The sequence below is a fragment of the Mesocricetus auratus genome, unplaced genomic scaffold, assembly GCF_017639785.1.
Source record: "Mesocricetus auratus isolate SY011 unplaced genomic scaffold, BCM_Maur_2.0 Super-Scaffold_100033, whole genome shotgun sequence".
In the NCBI taxonomy this organism is placed as follows: Eukaryota; Metazoa; Chordata; class Mammalia; order Rodentia; family Cricetidae; genus Mesocricetus; species Mesocricetus auratus.
The window spans coordinates 11184796-11207224 of NW_024429213.1; the positions used below are offsets into that span (position 1 = coordinate 11184796).

The following is a 22429-nucleotide window of genomic DNA, read 5'->3' on the forward strand; positions in this document are numbered from 1 at the left end:
CCAATAAAAACCCTGGGATCTGATTTTTTTATGAGAGAGTAATTAGGTGTCTTTATGTGACCAGTTTCCAATAAATCCTTGGGAACTGTTTCTCTGAGTGATTTATGTACATCTCATGTGAATTAACTTAGTGAAGACTTAGAAGCTTGTGACTAGTCTTGTCCACATTTCACTCCATATGCTGTTTCCCTTTGTAACTGTTTTTGCCGTGTTGGAATAAAACTCAAGGCCTTGCACATGCTAGGCAAATGCTGGTTCACTGACTTGTACTCTCAGTAGTCATTTTGTGATTTTCACTTGTAGTTTGTAGTTGCCATGAATTTTGGCCAAGAAGCAAGTGAACTCTCCTAATGAATCATTGAGCCTGTATGTTGTGTTGAGAATCTTCAGCATAGCAGCTTCTCCCCAATATCACTGAACAGATTATTCTCATATTCTCTCTCTCTCTCTCTCTCTCTCTCTCTCTCTCTCTCTCTCTCTCTCTCTCTCTCTCTCTCTCTCTGTGTGTGTGTGTGTGTGTGTGTTTCAAGACAAGTTGTAACAGTCCTGCCTGTCCTGGGATTCAGCTCTGTAGATCAGGCTGGCCTTGCACTCACAGAGATCCATTTTCCTCTGCCTCCTGAGTGCTGGGCTTAAAGGTGTGTGCCACCACCTCCCAGCCCTCATTGTATTTCTTAATTTACCTACCTTCAGATTAGCAACTATTCAACTCAGGCTTAGCTAAGGAGAATTTATCCTCAATATCTTGTATGATAAATAGATATATTATTACACATCAGAAAGTAAAATATTTGTTCATTAATTGTAAAATCATCCTTGGCATATTTTTCTACTAGTCTTTAAGATCTTTCTTAATGACAAATATAAGTTTTTAATGTAGGAAAACCAATCATAAGAGCAAAAAGACAATCTTTAAGAAAAGAAAAATATTTGCAAAGCATGTACCTGAGTACAGGGGTCAAGTGCAAAATATTTAAGGAATTCCTACAACTCAATAACAAAACAAACCCCAATTTTCAAAATGTGCAAATCATGTGAGTTGATACTTCTGCAAAGAAGCTACACACTGGCCAACATGTATTATGAAAACATGTTCAGTGTGATCCTAAGGAACACTCAAATCAAAGCCACACTGAGCTATCACTTCACACCTGTTAGAATTGATGGCATCCAAAAGACACAAGGTAAGTGGAGGTGAAGGTGTAGAACTCAACAAAGCCTTGTGTTGATAGGGTAGTCCTTCTGTGTATATGTTATCTTATTGGTTGATAAATTAATAACTTTTGGCCAATAAGGAAGCAAGATAGGTAGGACTAGAAGTAGAGGAGGATTCTGGGAAATGTAGTCAAGATTAGACAGTCACCATGTGATCTCTGGAGGAGAGGGCACAAGTCTGGCATTCTTGGTAAGATAAGACCTTATAAAATATATATTAGTAATTATGGGTTAATAATTAAATCAGGGCTAGCCATTAGGAAACCATAGCGAACAGCCAATAGTTTCATAATTAATGTAGCATCCTGCTTGTTCATTTGGGACTGATGTGGCTCTGGGATCAGACTGGCAGGAAGAATGCACGTTACATTGTATACTGGGTGAGGATGTAAATAAGTGTTGAACTTAGGGAAAAAATAAAAAGTGCCCTTGGCATATTAAAAATTAAATTATCTATCTTTTAGTATTAACAATTGTGGGTATTTATTCAAAATAATTGAAATTAAGATCTAAAAGACCTTTGTATTTTCATATTCTTTGCGGCATTAGCCACAAGAATTTAGATGTGGGCACCACTAGATAAACATATGGCTGGAAAATGAAATGTGGCAAATACACACAATGGAATGTCGTTCAGCCCTCAGAAGAAGGAAATTCTGCCACTTGCAAAAGTATAGCTATACCTAAAGACATCATGACCAATGAAATAGACCATATGGTGCAATTCCCACTTACATGACACATCTGAATAAGTCAAACTCATAGAAATAAGGAATAACATAGTGCTTTCTAAGGAGCTGAGGAAATATGAACATGCAAAAAATCAGGATTGCTATTCAATAGACCTAACAGCCTTATAAACAAAATGGATGAATAAGCTTCAGGGAAATTCTATATGATGTACTTTGTGATGTTTAGGTAGTTAGTACCTGAGTAAGGAAGCCTCTATGCCACTGGCAGGTCACCCTACCTTGTCTTCATCCTAGCATATAGTTCAGTCTACTCTGCTATTCTTGTTTGTTTACCTGTTTAATACAGTAATAGCACATATCCTCACCACAAGAAAGATCTTGTTTGACCTGATCAGCATTTGATTCTCAATGGTAAAGCAAGGTTTAGTAGAAAAAATCAGACATTTACCAACTGCTTTTGAATAACTGAAAAGTTAAATCATTTGAAAGACTGTTATATTCTGGAAATTGCATTTAACAGTGATCAAGGACCCAGCCAATTTCGCTTTTATTCCCCCATCTTTTGATGGCGTATCTATTGAATCCCGCCCCCAGTTTCATCTTCCACCAACATAGGGCATTTTTTTATTGTCCCAGGCCCCCAAAGCAGTCAGACAGGTAGATTAGAAAAGCAGTGCCATCAATCAGTGTCAGATGTGCACTGTTCTCTTGACTAGAAAGGGCGAGCACTGTCATTCAACCACCACGCAATGCCTTTACATGTTCCGAAGTGAAACTTCTACAAAAAGCAAAGGATCCAATTGCTAAGGGTTGTTTGGTGCATATTGCAGAGTAGATGTCATTAAGATTCACTTCCCTCCTCCTGTTCAATTGCTTCTGTGGAAGGCAGTGGATTTCTCTTGTCTTTTTCAATTTGGGTTTATTGAATTTCTGAATCTCAGCATATCTTGTTTGTCAGATATTTTGGCAGATTAAGCAGTAATGGGATACAGAGAAGATAGTCAAATGTCTACAATAACCGCTACTCTTTCCTGACACCCCCATCTCCCAGACCAGCTTCTTTTTATATTGGAGTACACATACACTTATTTTTTTACCCTAATTGCATTTGCCCTTGAGGTACAGCCTTCCACAGTTCTCCCATAGTGAACCCATGGAATTCAATTTGAAACCACTGAAACAATAATACTTCTCCAGCTCTCAATGTCACCCAAGGTTCTTATATCCACTAGCATGTATATACATGAGCTTGGAAGTTCAACCTTTAATGCAATATGCTCAAAAAGCTAACCTATTCTTTTTTCCAAAAGCAAACACACACACACATACTTCATTAACAGGAAATCTGGAATAATTTAACAACAATTATTTTTCATCTTTTATAATAAATTGTCATGAAACCATGTGGATTTCTTATCCATCCCTTTATTTACTATGACTTCATTAACAGATCAGTGCACAACAGCCTAGCTTTCCCACACAGCTTCCCAAAACTTCTCTCTCTCTCTCTCTCTCTCTCTCTCTCTCTCTCTCTCTCTCTCTCTCTCTCTCTCTCTGTCTCTCTCTGTCTCTGTCTCTGTCTCTCTCCCTCTCCCTCTCTCTCCTCTCCTCTCTCTCTCATACACACACGTGATATATGCACATTTTCATGTGTGTACATTCACACATGTGTGGGGACAAGAAGTTGACCTTGGTGTCTCATTCGCTTGCTCTCCACCATATTTATTTGATATAGGGTATCTCACTAAACCAGAAGCTCATTGAGTTAGCTAGGATGATTGGGTGTCTAATGAGCTACAAGAATCTACCTGATTTCCCACTAGTGCTGGGGTTAAAGTTTCATGCCACAGTACCTTGCTTTACTGTGGTGCTGGGAATTAAAACTTGAGTCCTTATGCTTGCACAGCAGGCACTTTGCTGAACAAGCCTTCTCCCTAGCCCTCAAGTATCTCAAAGTGAATCCAATTGCTCTTATGTCATCATTAGCGTCCTCCAAACCAGCTTAAACTTAACTGGGGAACAAACTTGTAAGTACAGGGCCAGAATTTCACAATTTTAACAAGCTTACCAATTCCAAAACTAGGTTTTAAAAGCCTTGTCATTAATCTCTTTACCTTCCATTTCTACTGTAATCCAAATTACATCTGTTCACATATGTACAGATGTTTACATTGGAACACACTTCTGTTTAGTGATCACCCCTTAATATGTTATACATTCCATGCATTTGGTAACGGGGTGAGAATTTTAGGATTGGTACGTAGGCTCAGTGGTTAAAGACACTCACTTGCTACCAAGTCTGATGACCTGATTTCAGTCTTAAGAATCTACATTATGAAAGGAAAAAAACCAACTCCCACAAGTTGTTTCCCAATTTCCACATGCACAAATGTATGCTTACCTACACACACACACGCACACACACACAGACACACACACACAGAGTGACAGAGACAGAGAGAGAGCTAGTCACACAAATAAAAGAAACAGACAACATCACCGTTTAAAAAATAAAAACCCAAACTCACAGAGGAGACAGTGTTTGAATTACCAAAGCAGACCTGACTGTTATCCTTTAACAGACTGGAATCTAAGGCTGACTCTTGGAATAACATCTGGGAACTTCATTCAGGGAACTGATTACTGTCTGAAATGTTTTTATAAACAATATAGTTTGAAATAAACACACGTTTGCTCTTGGCAGGTGCAGGAATTTGGTAGGAATGTGCTAATATGATTAATTCAGCAAAAATTGTGAGCTGAGCTGACTGTGGGCCTCTTGTCAGTGTGTCACACTCAGTGGCACATGTCATTACTCAGGGCATTAGGTATATCCTGTGTGGCTCCATTTTAATCTTTTAGGTTGGATTTAATGATCAGAAAGAATTATATGGGGCTGGGCGTTGGTGGCTCACGCCTTTAATTCCAGCACTCCGGAGGCAGAGGCAGCAGAATCTCTGTGAGTTCAAGGTCAGTCTGGTCTACAAGAGCTAGTTCCAGGACAGCCTCCAAGGCAATACAGAGAAACTCTGTCTCAAAAAAGAAAAAGAAAACAAACAAACAAAAAAGAATTATATGAATCCAATATTACACTTATTCTACCATATACAATAATAGAAGTAACTGTATAAACTAAAAAGGCCACAGTTACATTTTAATGGCCTGTCATTTTCTTTCACTAATCAGGAATATCTGTACTATATTAACACCTTGACATTTGAGACTCTGTTATCTCAGCTAGTATGTATGCTACTGATTATATCATTTCACATTTGTGTGTCAATCAGTTTGGACTGTTACTAGAGTTAAATAAGTTAGAATAATACTTGTCCAGGTAAGTCTCTCCTATACGTATTATTGATAGAGATGAGCTATGAGCCACTTGCAATTAATCCATTAGCTTTTGAAGTAACATTTGGAAAGAAGAAAATGTTTACAAACCGAGCTGTGTCCGTGAGACTTTCATTCACACCCAAATGAATGTCTTGCGTAGTAAGAAAACAAGGGTGTCCTCCCAGAAGAGCAAAGCCTACAATGAAAGAAAAAAGAAAGTGTTTTTTTGAAAATAGAGCTAAAGTGAAAAACAAAATCATGAGGCATCAGCACTAGTGCCATCTCAATAGAAAAGCTTAAAATCTGTACTCCACAAAATTTGAAAATTTAAAGGAAATGGACAATTTCCTGGATAGATATCACTTGCCAAAACTAAATCAAGAACAGATAAACAATCTAAACAGACCTATAACCCCTAATGAAATAGAAGCAGTCATCAAAAGTCTCTCAAACAAAAAAGCCCAGGCCCAGATGGCTTCAGTGCAGAATTCTACCAGAAATTCAAAGAAGAGCTAATTCCAATACTCCTCAAAGTATTCCACACAATAGAAGCAGGAGGCTTACTGCCAAACTCTTTCTACGAGGCTACAATTACCTTGATACCCAAGCCACACAAAGACACAACTAAGAAAGAGAACTATAGACCAATTTCCCTCATGAACATTGATGCAAAAATACTCAATAAAATACTCGCAAACCGGATTCAAGAACACATCAGAAAAATCATCCACCATGATCAAGTAGGCTTCATTCCAGGAATGCAGGGATGGTTCAACATTAGAAAATCTATCAATGTAATCCACCATATTAACAATCTGCGAAAGAAAAACCACATGATCATCTCACTAGATGCTGAAAAAGCCTTTGAGAAAATCCAGCACCCCTTCATGATAAAGGTCCTAGAGAGATCAGGGATAACAGGAACGTACCTGAATATAATAAAAGAAATACACAGTAAACCAACAGCTAACATCAAACTAAATGGAGAGAAACTCAAAGCAATTCCTCTAAAATCAGGAACAAGACAAGGCTGTCCACTCTCTCCATATATCTTCAATATTGTACTTGAAGTTCTAGCTACAGCAATAAGACAACAAAAGGAGATAAAGGGGATACAAATAGGAGAAGAAGTCAAACTTTCACTATTTGCAGATGATATGATAGTTTACATAAGTGACCCAAAAAACTCTGCAAGGTTACTCCTACAGCTGATAAACACCTTCAGCAATGTGGCAGGATACAAGGTAAACTCAAAAAAATCAGTGGCCCTATTATATACAGATGATGAAGTGACTGAGAAAGAAATCAGAGAAACATCACGCTTTACAATAGCCAAAAACAGCATCAAATATCTGGGGATAATGTTAACCAAGGAAGTGAAAGACCTGTATATCAAGAACTTTGTGTCTTTAAAGAAAGAAATCAAAGAAGATACTAGAAAATGGAAAGATCTCCCATGCTCTTGGATTGGTAGGATCAACATAATAAAAATGGCAATCTTGCCAAAAGCAGTCTATAGATTCAATGCAATCCCTATAAAATTCCATCACAATTCTTCAAGGACCTGTAAAGAACATTAATCAACTTTATATGGAAAAACAAAAAGCCCAGGATAGCCAAAACATCCCTATACAATAAAGGAATTTCAGGAGGCATCACCATACCTGACTTCAAGCTCTATTATAGAGCTATAGTCCTGAAAACAGCTTGGTATTGGCACAAAAATAGGCAGGTAGACCAATGGAACCGAATCGAAAGCCCTAATTTTAACCCACACACCTATGAGCACTTGATTTTTGACAAAGAAGCTAAAACTGTACAATGGAAAAAAGAAAGCATCTTCAACAAATGGTGCTGTCATAACTGGGTACTGGTATGCAGAAGACTGCAGATAGATCAAGGTCTATCGCCTTGTACAAAACTTATGTCCAAATGGATCAAAGATCTCAACATAAATCCAGCCACACTGAAACTTTTAGAAGAGAAAGTGGGAGATACTCTTCAACGAGTTGGTACAGGAGACCACTTCCTAAACATAACACCAGTGGCACAGGCACTGAGATCGACAATTAACAAATGGGACCTTCTGAAACTAAAAAGCTTCTGTAAGGCAAAGGACACAGTCAAAAAGACAAAAAGGCAGGCCACAGGATGGGAAAAGATATTCACTAACCCTACATCTGACAGAGGGCTAATCTCCAAAATTTACAAAGAACTCAAGAAACAAGTCTCCAAAACACCAAAGGATCCACTTGAAAGGTGGGGTACAGAGCTAAATAGAGAATTCTCAGTAGAGGAGGCTAAAATGGCCAAGAGACACTTAAGAAAGTGCTCAACATCCTTAGCCATCAGGGAAATGCAAGTCAAAACAACTCTGAGATACCATCTTACTCCTGTCAGAATGGCTAGAATCAAAAACACCGAAGACAATTTATGCTGGAGAGGATGTGGAGAGAAAGGAACACTCCTCCACTGCTGGTGGGAGTGCCGACTCATACAGCCTCTTTGGAAATCAGTATGGAGATTCCTCAGGAAAATGGGAATTAATCTACCACTAGACCCAGCAATTCCACTCTTAGGCATTTATCCAAATGAGGCAGGTTCATACAACAAGGGCATCTGCTCCACTATGTTCATAGCAGCATTGTTTGTAATAGCCAGAACCTGGAAGCAACCTAGATGCCCCTCAACTGAAGAGTGGATAGAGAAAATGTGGTACATTTACATAATGGAGTATTACTCAGCAGAAAAAACAATGGAATCTTGAAATTCTCAGGGAAATGGATAGCACTGGAAGAAACCATCCTGAGTGAGGTAACCCAGTCGCAAAAAGACAAACATGGTATGTACTCACTCATATATGGATTTTAGACATGGATCAGGATAGTGCCAGTCTGCACTTCCACAGATAGAGAGTCTGGGAAACAGGAAACAACCTAAAAGATATGCATATATGCATAGTACACAAGAGAAGAGGATGGAGACAAGATCCTCTGAATGGATGGGGAACACGGCGAGGGGTGGGGGGGAGTGGGACCTGGGAAGAAGAGAGGGGGTGAAGAGGAAGGGAGTTGGTCATGGGGGAACAGGGGGTTGAGGGGGTGGGGGTAGAATAGGGGGAAGAGGGAATCATAGGTTCGAAGACAGATCAGGCACCAGAGTGACCTCGAGTGATCTAAAGGGATAACACCAATTGGCAAGCTAAGCAATAGTGGAGGGACCACCTCGAATGCCCATCCCTGATAATGAACTTGATGTCTATAACCATCCGGGAGCCGTCATCCTGTGACTGATGGAAGCAGAGGCAAACACACAATTAATCACTGAACTGAACCCAAGGAACCCAGTGACAGAGAGAGAGGAGTGATGAGCAAATTGACAAAGAATGGGCTGGCAAAACCAGCAGAGACAGCTGAACTGAACAGGGGAGAGCTCTTGGACCCCAGACAGACAGTGGGGAGGCCAGCATGGGACTGATCTGGACCCCCCAAATGTGAATGTCAGTGTGAAGGCCTGGGCAACCTATGGGGCCCTGAGCTGTGGATCAGTGTCTATCCCTGGTATACAAACTGTCTTCGTGTGCCTATAGCACAAAGAGAGATGCTCTCTCAGCCTGGACTCTTGGGGGAGTGCCTGGACCCTACCAAGAGTAAAAGGACAGACTGTAGATATCCCCTATGGGGAAGGATTTGGCAATAGGGTGGGGGGGGGGGAAGGGGAGTGCTGGAGGAGGGGAGGGAGAGGGAACTGGGATTGACATGTAAAACAAGCTATTTAAAATTAAAATAAAAATGATAAAAAAGAAAAGCTTCCACCTTAAATCTCTTCAACCATTCTATAGGGAATTTCCAAACCTAGCGAAATGACAAATCAAGGGATGAATATGAAAAATATGCAAAATTGAATATGCAAAACCACTTCACTTTCCTTCAAATGCATGCTTTTTCCCCACCTCCTTCGTATTCACGAGCTGGTAATAATGGGACATTGCTCCGTTTGGGGAACTATGCCTGCTTTTTAATTCTTCAAATTATAGAAAGGTATTCTTCTTAGAAGGACAGAAAAATAAACTGGAGTTGTACAGGATGTCCTGGGTTACAATGGAGCATTATTCAGTAATAAAAAAGGAAAAAATACCTTTAGAAATGTTATGCTAAATGAAAGAATAACTACTTAGTGTAGGGAAATGTCTAGGAGTAAGTATCTGGAGTAGAAGTAATTAAAACAGCTGTTGCTGTAGCTAGGAGGGTGTGATTGACTAGAAAGGGGCACTGCAATATTTTCTGTGTAAACTGAAATAGTTTACATCTTCGTAGAGTTTATAGCTTATACAGACACGTGCATTTGTCAATGCTGAATGACACATTTAATATTAACCATTTTCTAGACATAAATTATACTTTAAGTTAAAAAACAAATCAAGCACTGAGATGGAGGTTTAAAGTCAGTAAGAGATAACAGGTTACTAGCCCTCATCTTCTACTGAAGACAAAGCTAAGTACCAACTGGGCCATTGCCCTCACTGCTTTCCATCATATGTGTACTTAGAGTATTACAGATGCTGGAGCACAGGAGCCTGGCTCCTGCCCTATTCTCCCAATACATTCTATTTAGAGGTTGAAGGGGATTAGATACATACAAGTCAGCCCCAAGCCACAGTTCACCTCTGTGACAACAACAAGCAGTCTCTTGACACAGGATCAGAGGCAAATTTGTGGGAGGTGGTGACAGCTGACCAGAACTTTATTATGCCACTTGAGACAGAGTCCATGGGCAGCATTGCTCCAGTATATAATGAAAGGCAAAGAAGCATAATTTTAAGATAAATACTTGTATTTTGCAAACATGCTTTGCCTTTTATATTAGGTGTCAGATTTATGTCCTGGAAAACATATAACTTTCAAAACTTGCTAATCTCATCTGTTTAGGGGATTAGTTTATAAGAAGGAAATCATGAATCACCCAATGAATTGGGTGAGAAATTCTGGACCTACAAATGGGAGTTTGATTCAAAATTTCCTGAAACTCTCCACTGATGTGTTAGTATAATTTGAATAATAATATTTCAGTATGGACTATGTACTGGTTAGACATTGTTTTATCAACTTGACACAAGCCAGGTTCATTTGGGAAGAAGGAACTTCAGTTGAGAAATGCTTCCATAAGATTGGGTTGTGGCCATGCCCTTAGGGCATTTTCTTAATTAGCAACTGATGAGGGAGGGCCCAGCCTATTGTAGGTAGTGCCATCCGTGGTCCTGGTTTCTACAAGAAAGCAGGCTGAGCAAACAATGGGGAGCAAGCCAGTAAGCAGCATTTCTCTATGGCCTCTGCTTCACTTTCTGTCTTCAGGTTCCTGCCTTGAATTCCTGACTTCTTCCCTTCATGATGGACTGTGACCTGAGAATTTTAATTAATATGAAATAAGCCATTTCCTCCCCAAGATGTTTTTGGACATAGTGCTTATACAGCAATAGAAACCCAAACCAGGACAGATTGTTATTAAATGTCATTAGGTATCATTTAGTTAATATTCTGGGTGTTTTAAATAATGTAAAGGAGGGTTTGGGAGATAAAATGTCATAATTTTAATTTATATTAAAAATAATTTAACAATGAGAAGAAATAGACAAACAATATGCTAACAATTGTTAGATATAAGGGTTATTGTATGTCCTTTATGCTAATCTTTCTACTTCTGCATTTATTTGAAAATTTCTATAATAAAAGAAACCATCAAAAGCTACAATAATCATTATTTATGTGAGTAGGTCTGTCATTTTGCTAGGAATCAGTGTGTCCTGGATCTTATAATACAAATAAAGAACATTTACTGGCACTTTATATACCTTTCTCCATTGATTTCCTCTGAGGAACAGTCTAGTAAATGCTATTAAATGAATTTCATAAAACATAACTTTTTGGTTTTCTGTAATTTATATTCTAGTGGGTGAAATACTGATTATACAGTGAGTGAGTAACCTCATACATATATTAGATATTAGATAATGATAAGTATTATAAGATTTGAGTAAGAAAAGGCAACAGGAAATGTAAGATAGGAATTGCCATTTTAAGTGTCATGGTCACTGAAGAGATATTTTAGTGAAAGTTGAAGAATGCATGAGTGTGGACCATGACAAACATATAAGATGGGGGGAAGACTAGTTATTTGTCCTGTGTAAGGCTCACATGTGGGTGTAGAAAATACAGTGTGTGAGGAGGAGTAGAAGGGAGGCTGCATAAGGAAAGTAGGAATAAAAGGTAAGAACTACGTTTGTCTGAGGGAAATGGAAATCTACTGATGGCTGGAGCAGATGAGTAAGACAATTAGGATTCAGTTTTAATGAAGTATATAAATAATAGGACAGAGTCAAAGAGGCCAGAAGGAAAGACATTTATAAAATTTGGATGGAAGTCCAGAACTCAGACCATAATGACAGCAGCTGGAGTAGTAAGAAAGTGGTGTACAATTGTTATAATCGTAGTTTGAATGTAGTAACAGCACTAAACTGCTGGGCTTGTTTCCTCCCTCAAAGAGTATATTACAGCTATCAGAGGACTTCCAGGCTCCTTAGCCACACTCTGCTTACCTACATCTGTATCCATATACTCTGCTTTATTTCTCATTAAGAATAGATGAACTTCTCATCTCTCTCATTTCCATGTGTCTTCCTACCATCTTAACATGCCAAGTTCATTCATATTCTTTAGATCTTTACTCAAATGCTTAACAATTCATGTGTTATCTTTTTCCCATGCTCCCCTTCATATACTACAATTCAACCCCTTTGACTGTTCATGAATACTATCAATTCTTTTTGTCTCATATCATAGACCTCAAGAACTATGCTCAATCATTAATAGAAACATTTTTCTTGGTACTACATTCACTTTCAAGTATCACTTTAGTTTCTTGCTCCCCTCTAATTAGTCTTTCTCTCTTCTCATTTCCTTCAAAGCTCCATAAAGATTTACTAGTCATCACTTCAGCAAAACTCCTCCCATCAATGTTAACATGACCTCCACATTGCTCCATCTTTTTGTTCCTCTTTCTTCTCAATCTCATTAACAAAATGGAACACCAGTCTCTCCTTAATAGTCATCCTTTATATAAACTCCACGATACCACACCTTCTTCCTTTTATATCCAGCTTGGCAATTATTCCTTCTTGGTCTTTATTTCTGGTTTCTACTATTTTCCTTGACTTCTAAATATTGGTGCATTCCAGGGGCAGTTCTTGGTCCTCTTTTCTCAATCAACATTCACTGTATCAAGTTTTATGGATTCAAATACCATCTCTATGCTGATGACTGTTAAAACCCCCTTTCTAGTCTCCCTCTTCAACTCTAGACTCATATTCAAGAGCTTTTTTAAACATCTTTCTTTGTATGTCTAATGAACGTCTCAAACTCAATATAAACGACAATGAATATCTGGTCATTCCTTTTCAACCTATTCCACCTGCAGTTTTCATAATGGCTCATGCAGAAATCTTGAAGTCATATTTGACATCTATCTTTTGCCAAGAAATTTAATCTCTTTGGATATCATTTTAAGGCATATTTAGAATTCATCCCTCTTAGCTTGCTCATTACTCCCACACAGGGTCTAGCCTTTCTGTCTCTCCAACTCCCACAACACTGATGTATTTCACTGCTTTTGTCTTATTTCCATTTCCCTTACACACACAGTCTATTTTCAGCAGAGTATTCATTGCAACTTTATAAATGCAATATAAATTATGTCCACCTTTCCCCAAGACTCTCAGGTGATCTCCTATTTCATTCAGGGTAAAGGCACAAATTCCAGTAATGGTGCAAACCTTTCTGCTTTGTCAGTAGACACATTCTCTATGCTGAAAGTACATATTTTCATTCAACATATCCTATAAGTTGCTTATTAATTTTGTCTATTATTTGTTATCTCTGTACCCATTAGAAAGTAAGCTTCATGAGAGAAGGGAGAGGACCCATTTCCCAAACTGTTAAGCCTTCACTCGTTTCATCTCCATCAAACATCTCTGTAGTGTTGATGAAAGAACAGAAACTTCTTATCCATGGAATCAACTACTGAAGGTCAGTGATGATTGTAAACGATATTCATCCTTGAACACTACATTTGTGTGTAAACAAGTAAAGTTACACAAACCAATTTTAATACTGCAATTTATCAAGAAAATATTTATTGTACACCTCTACCATATGCCAAGAAAATGATAAGCACTACTGAGTGTTGTTACTCTGAAGAAAGAGGGCAAAGAAAATTCAATGACACTTACAGGATAGCTCATTTGATGCATGAAGACCTCAGTTTGATGCCCAGAACCCATGCAAAAAATACTGGACATGGTGGTATGTGTTTATAATCCCAGTTCTGGGCAAGTAGAGACAGGCAGATCCTCAGGGTTCACTGGCCAATCAGCCTAGCCTATTTGTGGTCCAGATCAATAAGATTCTTGCTTTCATAAAAACAAACATACAAAAAGAAGATGGCTAGTGGGTGAGGAATGACACCCAAGGTTGTCCTGTGCCTTCCACAATTATATATACATACACATGCACCCATTCACATACAGACATCTGAGCACATGTGAAATACACACGTCTATGCAAAGAGAACGTTTAAAATTGCTTGTCATGTCTGATTCAAGTTTTATTGCATCAGGTAGAAGCCAATCTGCTGCAGAAACGTGAGACTAATCTGATGTTCTAACACTTCCTTCCTTGTGCTGCAAAGTAGATTCCTGTCCAGCACAAATGCAGGAGGCAGAAGTAGAAAGAAAGGTCACTGGAAGTGTTTCTAATTAGGAATCAAGGATTTCAACAGCTCGTGAGAAAGAGCAAAGGCATGGGTCTGTCTTAACTTTGGTTTCTATTGTAATAAGACACAATGATGATAAACAACTCGGGGAAAGGGTTTATTTCAGTTTAGAACTCTCACGGCACACTCCATTGCTGAGGGAATTCAGGGCAGAAACTCAAATAGGGCAGAAACCTGAAGGCAGAGCTGACACAGAGAGGATGAGGGGACACTGGTTACTGCTTGCTCAGTCTGTTTTCTTAAAGCACCCAGGACCACCAACCCAGAGATGGCACCACCCACAGTATGCTGGTCCTACCCCCCATCAATCTTTAACCAACAAAATGGCCTACTGACTTGCCTACAGGCAAATCTTAGGGAGGTATTTCTCAACTGAGAGTCCCCTTTTCCAAACAACTCAAGCTAGCAAGGTTGAATACTGCTTCAGAGAAGACCTTTCACTTTTCAACTGGTCAAATAGGGGATTTGGACAGCACTAAGAGCAGCCATGGCAGAGAAGAAGGAAGAGGATGGTTCTCCACTATCCCTCCACACTTCATTCAGACAAATCCTTTTACCTCTTACATTTGTTCCTGCTTTCATATCAGATATTTTCATTCAGTGGCTTTTCTCCTGTTAATTTCTCAATATCTGTTTGATAAAACAAAGTAAGCTTATATTTCTTTTTGTTTTCTTTACATATCCCTGTGGGCTTTGGAACAAAGGGTATAATAGAATCTATTCGGTATAAACAGGAGAGATCTGATGCCTCTTTCTGGTAGAACCGAGGCAGTCATTAACCTCTTTGTACCCTGCTGCCTTAGCTTTTGACTAGAATCCCAATTTTCATATTTGTATCTTTGTAAAGATGATGAATTTGAAACATCTGCTACAGTACCAACTTCAATTTCACCTTGAAGTGACATGCTCATGTTATATAATGGGAAGAACCATCACTTGGAATTCCCTATGTGTTTTTCTCTCCGCTACAGCATTTACTAAGATTAAAAAAACATGTATCTGTCTATCAGCTCAATTAATTTGCAGTAAAAGAATACAATTGCCAGTAGATACACAGGAGAATTGTCTGGTTTGCCAAGGAGACATACACTGAGGGATGCAGTGTGAATAGTCTAAAACTACACACAAACATAATGCAGAGGAAAGAAGCCATACTGAATGGTTCCTTTAATATAAAGGTTGAAAACAGGCACAGCTAATCTGTGGTAGTAGATGCAAAGGGCTTCTGAGTCCTGTTAGCATTCTGCTTTCTTGGGTATTTGTTACAATTACATATTTACAGTAGGAATTCATTGAATTATCATATACTTAATGGTCTGCACACTTGCCTGTGTGTTAAGCTTTAATATACATGTTTCATAAACAATTAATATGGGTGGATAATCATGTTCTATTTCCTAAAATAAGTATAAATGTTGCTGGGTCCCTGAGTCTTAGGCTTAAGATGGAATCCTAAGGACCATACTATAAGAATCGCCTCATCCCAGAGGTGGTATAATTCTGTGGCAGTAAGAGACAATGAGATACAACATATTTTCATTCTAAATACCAAGGGCATATGCTGCATCTGTTGAAAAAAGTATGGTAAAGGACAGCCATTAATATGCACATGAAGAGGTTGGGATGCAGTGCTGTGACAAAGTGCTCAAACAAGATCCTGGTGTCTATACCTAATGACAATACATTTACACAGCAGAACTGTTTTTCCATGGCTTTGTCATTTCTGCAATCATTTAAGGCAGCTTCCCACCCTGATTTGTCTGTAATTGAGTTTGGTTGGCAGCATGCCATATCCAATTAGGCCCATAGGGATTTACTGAGGATAATGACAAATACTCTGTAAACCAAAAAATTTTTAAGGTCAAATATTCCTGTCCTCATGAATTTGTTGATGAATTTGTTGAGTTTGCAATTTTGCACAGGTTTTATAGCACTTCTTTTTATTTTATTTTATTAACATTTTCTTAATTTATTTACATACCAATCACAGTTTCCCCTCCACCCTCTCCTCCCATTTCCTCCCCAATGCCTACCCCCTCCTCGTCCACTCCTCTTGCATCTCCATTCAGAAAGGGGCAGGCTGCCCATGGTCTTCAACAAATCAGGAAACATCAAGTTGAGGCAGACCAAGGTCCTGCCTTTGTGACAAGGCTGGGCTAGGTAATCCAGCCTGGGAGCAGGTTCCCAAAATCCAGCTAAGCCCCAGAGACAGGTCCTATTCTCACTACTAGGAGACTTGCAAACAGATCAAGCTACACAACTGTCACACATGCAGAGGGACTAGGTCAGTCCCATGCAGGCTCTGTAAGTGTTGTCCAGAGTCCACAAGCTCCCAGGAGCTCAGGTCAGCTGTCTCTGTGGGTTCCCCATCATGATCTTGACACCCAACCCCTGACTTCTACAATCCCTCCTTCTTTTTTTTCAGGATGACTCCTAGAGATTTGCCCAGTGTTTGGCTGTGGATCTCTGCCTCTCCTTCCATCAACTACTGGACGAAGGCTCTCTGATGACAATTAGGGTAGTCACCAATCTGATTACAGTAGATGGCCAGTTCAGGTACACCCAGAGCACTTCTTTAGAGACAGTTGTCATCTAACAAAATTTTTAGTGCCATTTGTGAAAAGTATTTCACTAGAATAAAATGTGACCATCTCATGCTTCAGTTAAACTAGATTTTTTCAGAAATAATTGCATCCAGTCACATGTCTGCCATATGTTAGCTATATGCACTTGGACCTGAACCTAGGTCAAGCTGCTCTCCTTCATCTTACTTTCATAGCATTGTCATGGGGATGAAGTGAGGTGATGCATATAGTTAATATGGAGCATTTGTCACAGAGTCATTATCCAAAACTGTATCATAGCCCCACTCCCCCCTTTAATGATAGCTTTAGTACAACATTATGGAGGAAACTATTCAGGAATATTTCAATATCAAGTATAATATTTAAACAGAAAATTATGGAACAACCAAGGCACATTCACTATAAATACTAAAAATTGAAAAGGTTTTATGAACTAATTCTTTTGGTGGCTTGAAAAAAGTCTATCTCTCTTGAGGTACTAGTAATTTTTTTAAGATAAAATAAAATTCTGCCCAATTTCTAGATCAGTGTTGGAAGGAAATAGAGTTTGAGAATGACTGTCAGGTTTATTCATTTCTCTCCACTATGGCTCAGATGCCAAAGAAATGCCTTACAGGAGCCAGATTTAAAGGGGAAGATGGAGCCATCTGTTTCCTTCTGAGGACTTTTAAGATTAGGTGACACCTTACATATTTTCCTCTTTCCGTTTCCTTCTCTCAAGGGAAAAGGTAAGTATTTTAATAAGAAGAGATCCAAACCTCGGTGCTACTTTTATTGAGTAAACTTAGAGGTCACTTAATCTTTGTGGAATTCTTTTTTTGGGAGTGGTGACTACCTATTTGATGAATTTCATGATTAATCAATATGAAACTAAACCTTATGTAATAGAGTAGTAGCTCACTTTGAAGTCTGAGAAAGTACTCAGTGATGCTTATAAGGTAGGGTAAGGCATTTGAGGAGTGAAGAATCAGTCAATGTTTATGTGGTACTTCTTTCTCAACCCTGATTGGTCTCTCAGGTCACATTATTGACTCAGCTGAATTCTGATAGGGGAGAAATACAGAGGAAAAGAAACGAGGTAATTTGTGGCTTTCAAGTTTCAAAATAGACTTTTGGAAACTCTTTGTGGACATAGTAGCTTTAGAAAAATGAAAACAACTTGAATTTTGACTGTCTGGCTTCTAGGCACAGACAGTGGTACTAGATTTGGAAGTCAGAGCAGGTTTACTTCTAACTTGTCTTTTCCTCACATGACCTCTAATACAGGAACCTGGAAGGGAAACAAGGAGAGTACTAAAGAAGAGCTAATAGCAATAGAAAGAGGTGGGCCTTTGTCACTGTGCATGCTGTGTGCTCCCCAAACCAACTTCCAAGGGATGAGAAACATAAAAACCTCATATGAGTTTGAGGAACTCCAATGCTGTTTTCTGCTGTTACGACAGAGCACTGGGAGGCAGTAAATGGCCTAGAGTTCCTTTGCACTGTCTTTGAGAAATGCACAATTAGGTAAAGATGGCCTGCCTTATGGTATCTCTGTTCCAGTGCAGTATGGAGTACTACCAGGAGCTAGAACAAGACAATCTTAACAAGTTCTTGTACTCAAAATGAGACAAGCCCTACAGCAAACTGCAGAGCTAATAGAGGTACAAAAGTCCCAAAAGCTCCAGTGTAAACATTAGATGGCCATGTCCTGATGACCAAGCACTCTAGCTGATCCCTACCTATCTAGACATTCAAATATTAACCAGGGCTTAGGTATAGTAACTGGATAAAGGGAAAGGAGACCCAAGATTCACAACATAAACCTCGAGACAAGTAAGGACTGCCAAATTCAGAAGAGGTTAAGTTCCCACAATCTAATTGGCACAGAAGGAAATGTTCATGAGTAAAAATAGACACATTTCTCACATGAATTAAGGCCTCATGATTTGTGTTCACGTATACTTGGCCATTAACATGAAGAATATCTGAAGATTGAAGATTATAGTCAACTCTTCACAGGCTTCCTACAGACCAGGCTAATCTTTCTGCCTACAGATTTTTACAAGAATTGAAGGACACCCTTGCACTGCTGCCCAGGGTGAAACACTTGCTCACTGTGGTTCCTAAAGAGACACAAAAAACTCTCTAATGACATAACCTTCCAAATGCCCATACTACAGCCAGCTCTTCAACACAAGTGTGGGCTTGTCAGTGGACTCACCTGTTTCTGTGGACAGTCTTGTTCGAGTACTTCTTTTCTCAAAAATCATTCCTAAGGATTTCCCTTGCAATAAAGGCAAATACTGAAAACCAAGGACAAAAATTACAATTAAAATGCAAAGTATATTTCCTATGCAATATCAAGGGTTGTATTTCAAAATACTAATAAAAATACAGACCAATTGATCACTACTTCTGAAGAAGTGGCCACGATATTATTTACAAATTAAAAGATGCTTCACATTCAATACACACAGCTTATTAACATGAAATTAGGAATTAAGAATGGCTTGGGACTAGGCCCTGCCCTATATGAAATGACAGACTATGGACACCCCCATGGAGGGCCTCACCCTCCCTGGGGGAATGAGGGGATAACGGGGGGAGGGATGGGGGGGAGGGCACGGGAGGAGGGGAGGGAAAGGGAGAGGGACCTCGTACTGACTTGTGAAGCAACCTTGTTTCTTATGTAAATTTAAAATGGAAAATAAATAAATAAATAAATAAAAAAGAATGGCTTGGGATATGGGTGTAGCCGGGGCTAGCCTTGAACATGTAGCAGAGTCAGGTTTTGAACTTGTGATCCTCTTATTTCCATTGTTTAAGGCCTAGGGTTACAGATTCACTTTGCCTGCATATAATATTACTTATGAGTGGATTCAATTTGGGAGCTTATCCAAAGCATACTATTTCACAATGGAACCATCATCTTACTGAACTCTATTGCATCCCATTCAATCTTCAGTGATGCTGAAGATGTTTTATTCAGAGGAAATTTCTCGTCTATTAAGATCATACTCTTTCACAACATGGGACACTAAGAGTCTTACTTAGGACGTTGATGAACCTCAGTTTTTCAGCTTCATATTCATCAGTCTCCCTCATGAGAAAACAAAAAGGCTTTGTTCCTAGAAGTCATTTGTAAACACTCTGGGAGTTTGAGTATTGGGTGGAGTTCTTCTTCCTTCCTCTTGTGTTAGTAGACTTCCTGTTAAGATGCGCTCTGGTCTTCTGGTCTTCAGTCAGCAAATCATGAAAAGGCAGAGGTTTGTAACCTAAGGAAATCTTTCCCCCTATTTTAGGTATTCTACAAGAACATCAGCACATAGAAGTTGGAGCATTGCCTGAACTCTTCAGGGCTTGGAGAACTAGCTATCTAAATAAGAAAACCAGAATCATATCAAACTTCCTCAGCTTGAAACCAAATCTTTTAAAAAACACTTTTGAGCCAGGCAAAGTGACACATCCCAGCACTGGGGAGGCAGCAGCAGGTAGATCTCTGTGAGTTTGAGGTCAGTCTGGTTTACATAGTGAGTTCCATGTCAGCCAAAACTATAGAGAGACTCAGTCTCAGAAACAAACAAACAGTATTTGAACAAATTCGTAATACAAATCTACTTTCACAACTAAGACCTTTAAATAAAGCCACTGCATTAAGCATTTTGAAACAAATTGCTCAAAATGCAGAACAATGCCCAGAGTTAAGCACCACATTCAATTTCTTCCCCTATTTGACTAGCATTTACTTGTTCCTTCATAATTGGGATGTTTTTAAAAACACAACCTCATCATTGTGAATATTGTCATAATGATGACATATCTGACATATATCTAGAACAGAAATGTATTGTTAAAAACCAATATATCATCTTTAACTGATAGAAAACACATAGAGAAAAGGGACGTATAAGAACAAAATCTTTCTAAACAAATGATATCTCAGTTTCTGATCCAGTTACTAATGAACTTCAGAATTCTTCTGGGGGGGAAGTGCAAGGACTTGTCCTAGAATAACTGCTTTTCATGATTATTTATATGCCTGTACATTCGTTGCTAATCAATTACCTTGCCTGTGAGGTTTAATTATTTAGCTAACACTCAGGAATTTTAATGTACTTTGTTTCCCTCTGCCTTAGGAAAGCTGTATCCCAAAGGTAATGGAAGAGAAGAAAGAAGGAATGTCACTTACTTCTCCTTTGTGCTTTATCCGGAATTTCAAATCTGCAGATAACCATAACATGTACTGAATCTCCTCTCCGGTGAAGTTCTTCAGGGTGAGGAGATCACGGCCTTTCAGTTGTACTTGGCTCTGTAGTGGCTTCCCACACCTGCAAAAGAAGAGAAAAACCAAAAGAGGACAATATTTATTCAAGAAAATGGTGTTATGGGGTAGTCCTTTGGCCTATTCTTAAAATCAAACATAGTAAATCACATGGCATAGCATGTCTCTCTGCAAAGTGTTAGTGAAACTGATATGGTTGTGATTTTGATTTTATTGTTACGTTTAAGAGAAAAGAAAAAATTATGGACATTGAATTCTGACATACTTGAATTAGCTGGATGGACAGTTTTGCCATTTATTAAATCACACAGCTTCAGGCAAGTTATCCAACCTCTGTCTGCAGACGTTTCTCACCAACAAAATGAGTGTAATAGTTCTATAGTGTCAATGTAAAAATGAAATTATTTAAGTCATGCAAACCAGTGCTCAACATAATATGCAATAGGTAGACCTTACCTACTCTTACTGAAATCTATGCAAGCAAGTTTTATTATGCAGTACAGAAAACTGTGTTGTTTACCCTCTACTCTTTTCAGATCACTTTGTAAAGACTGACTATATCATCTATATAGTCAGCCCTGTAGCTTTTTTAGAATGGTGCAGAAAGAATTTTTAAATTTCTCTGGTTACTTTTGCACCCAGAAGAATGATAGTAAAGTAGCAAACAACAATATTTTACCAATTATAAGCACTTTTTAAGTTTGGGAAATTCATTGCAAGTTGACACCATTTGCCTTCAGCTCATGTGTGATTCATATTGGTCTCCTTTTTTGGGGAAAAGACAAGTCAGAACCTGGTTCCTCTATTTCCTTGCATCAGTCCCTCAAGGTGAGGTCAACAGGAGAGCAAATCTAGTTACATTCTAGTTTCCTAGTATTGGTATAGGTGTTTGAGGGTGACTGTTTATTTATGGGAACCCTCTAGAGAGATATTCCCAGAAAAGCTTTTGATATGAATAAAAGCAGTTCTTCAGGTATTAATGGTTTTATGTTTATCCAGCCACCACCACTCCAATGAGATCTTTACACGTCTCCAGGACATCTCTTGTCACGGCCAGAAACAGTGCCACGTTACCAGTTCTTTTTATTATTCCATCCTGTCTCATCAGCAGCACTCCATATTGCTGACAAGATTAATGTCCATTCTATTAGAGTCCTCTTTTAATCTGCCATCAAGAGAGTGAACTAGTCAGTACCTCTTACTTTAACCCCCCTCTTTCTCTCTCTCTCTCTCTCTGTGTGTGTGTGTGTGTGTGTGTGTGTGTGTTCATGTGTTCTAGAACCTACCTAATTTTGTACCCTTTAATTGACATCACTCATTTCTCCATCTACTATTTTCACCTTCATCCTTTGGTGACCACTGTTCTGCTCTCAATTTCTGAGTTCAACTTTTGTTTTTCAAGACAGGGCTTTTATATGTACCCTTGTCTGTCCTAGAACTAATGAGCTCTGTAGACCAGGCTGGCCTCAAACTCACAGAGATTCCCCTGCTTCTGTCTCCCAAATACTGGGATTAAA

The 22429-nt window shown here is 38.8% G+C and overlaps 1 protein-coding gene across 2 annotated transcripts in view; it reads right to left on the reverse strand.

The window, feature by feature from the left end:
- Positions 1 to 22429, reverse strand: part of Otc (ornithine transcarbamylase) — a 103085-nt gene that overhangs the window by 36902 nt on the left and 43754 nt on the right. For both annotated transcript variants that reach the window (XM_040733691.1, XM_040733692.1), the window contains 3 exons: positions 20820 to 20958; positions 18852 to 18933; positions 5349 to 5436 (listed from right to left, as the gene is read on the reverse strand). In XM_040733691.1, the coding sequence (XP_040589625.1) occupies positions 5349 to 5436; positions 18852 to 18933; positions 20820 to 20958 (309 nt within the window). The remainder of the gene's footprint in view (positions 1 to 5348; positions 5437 to 18851; positions 18934 to 20819; positions 20959 to 22429) is intronic.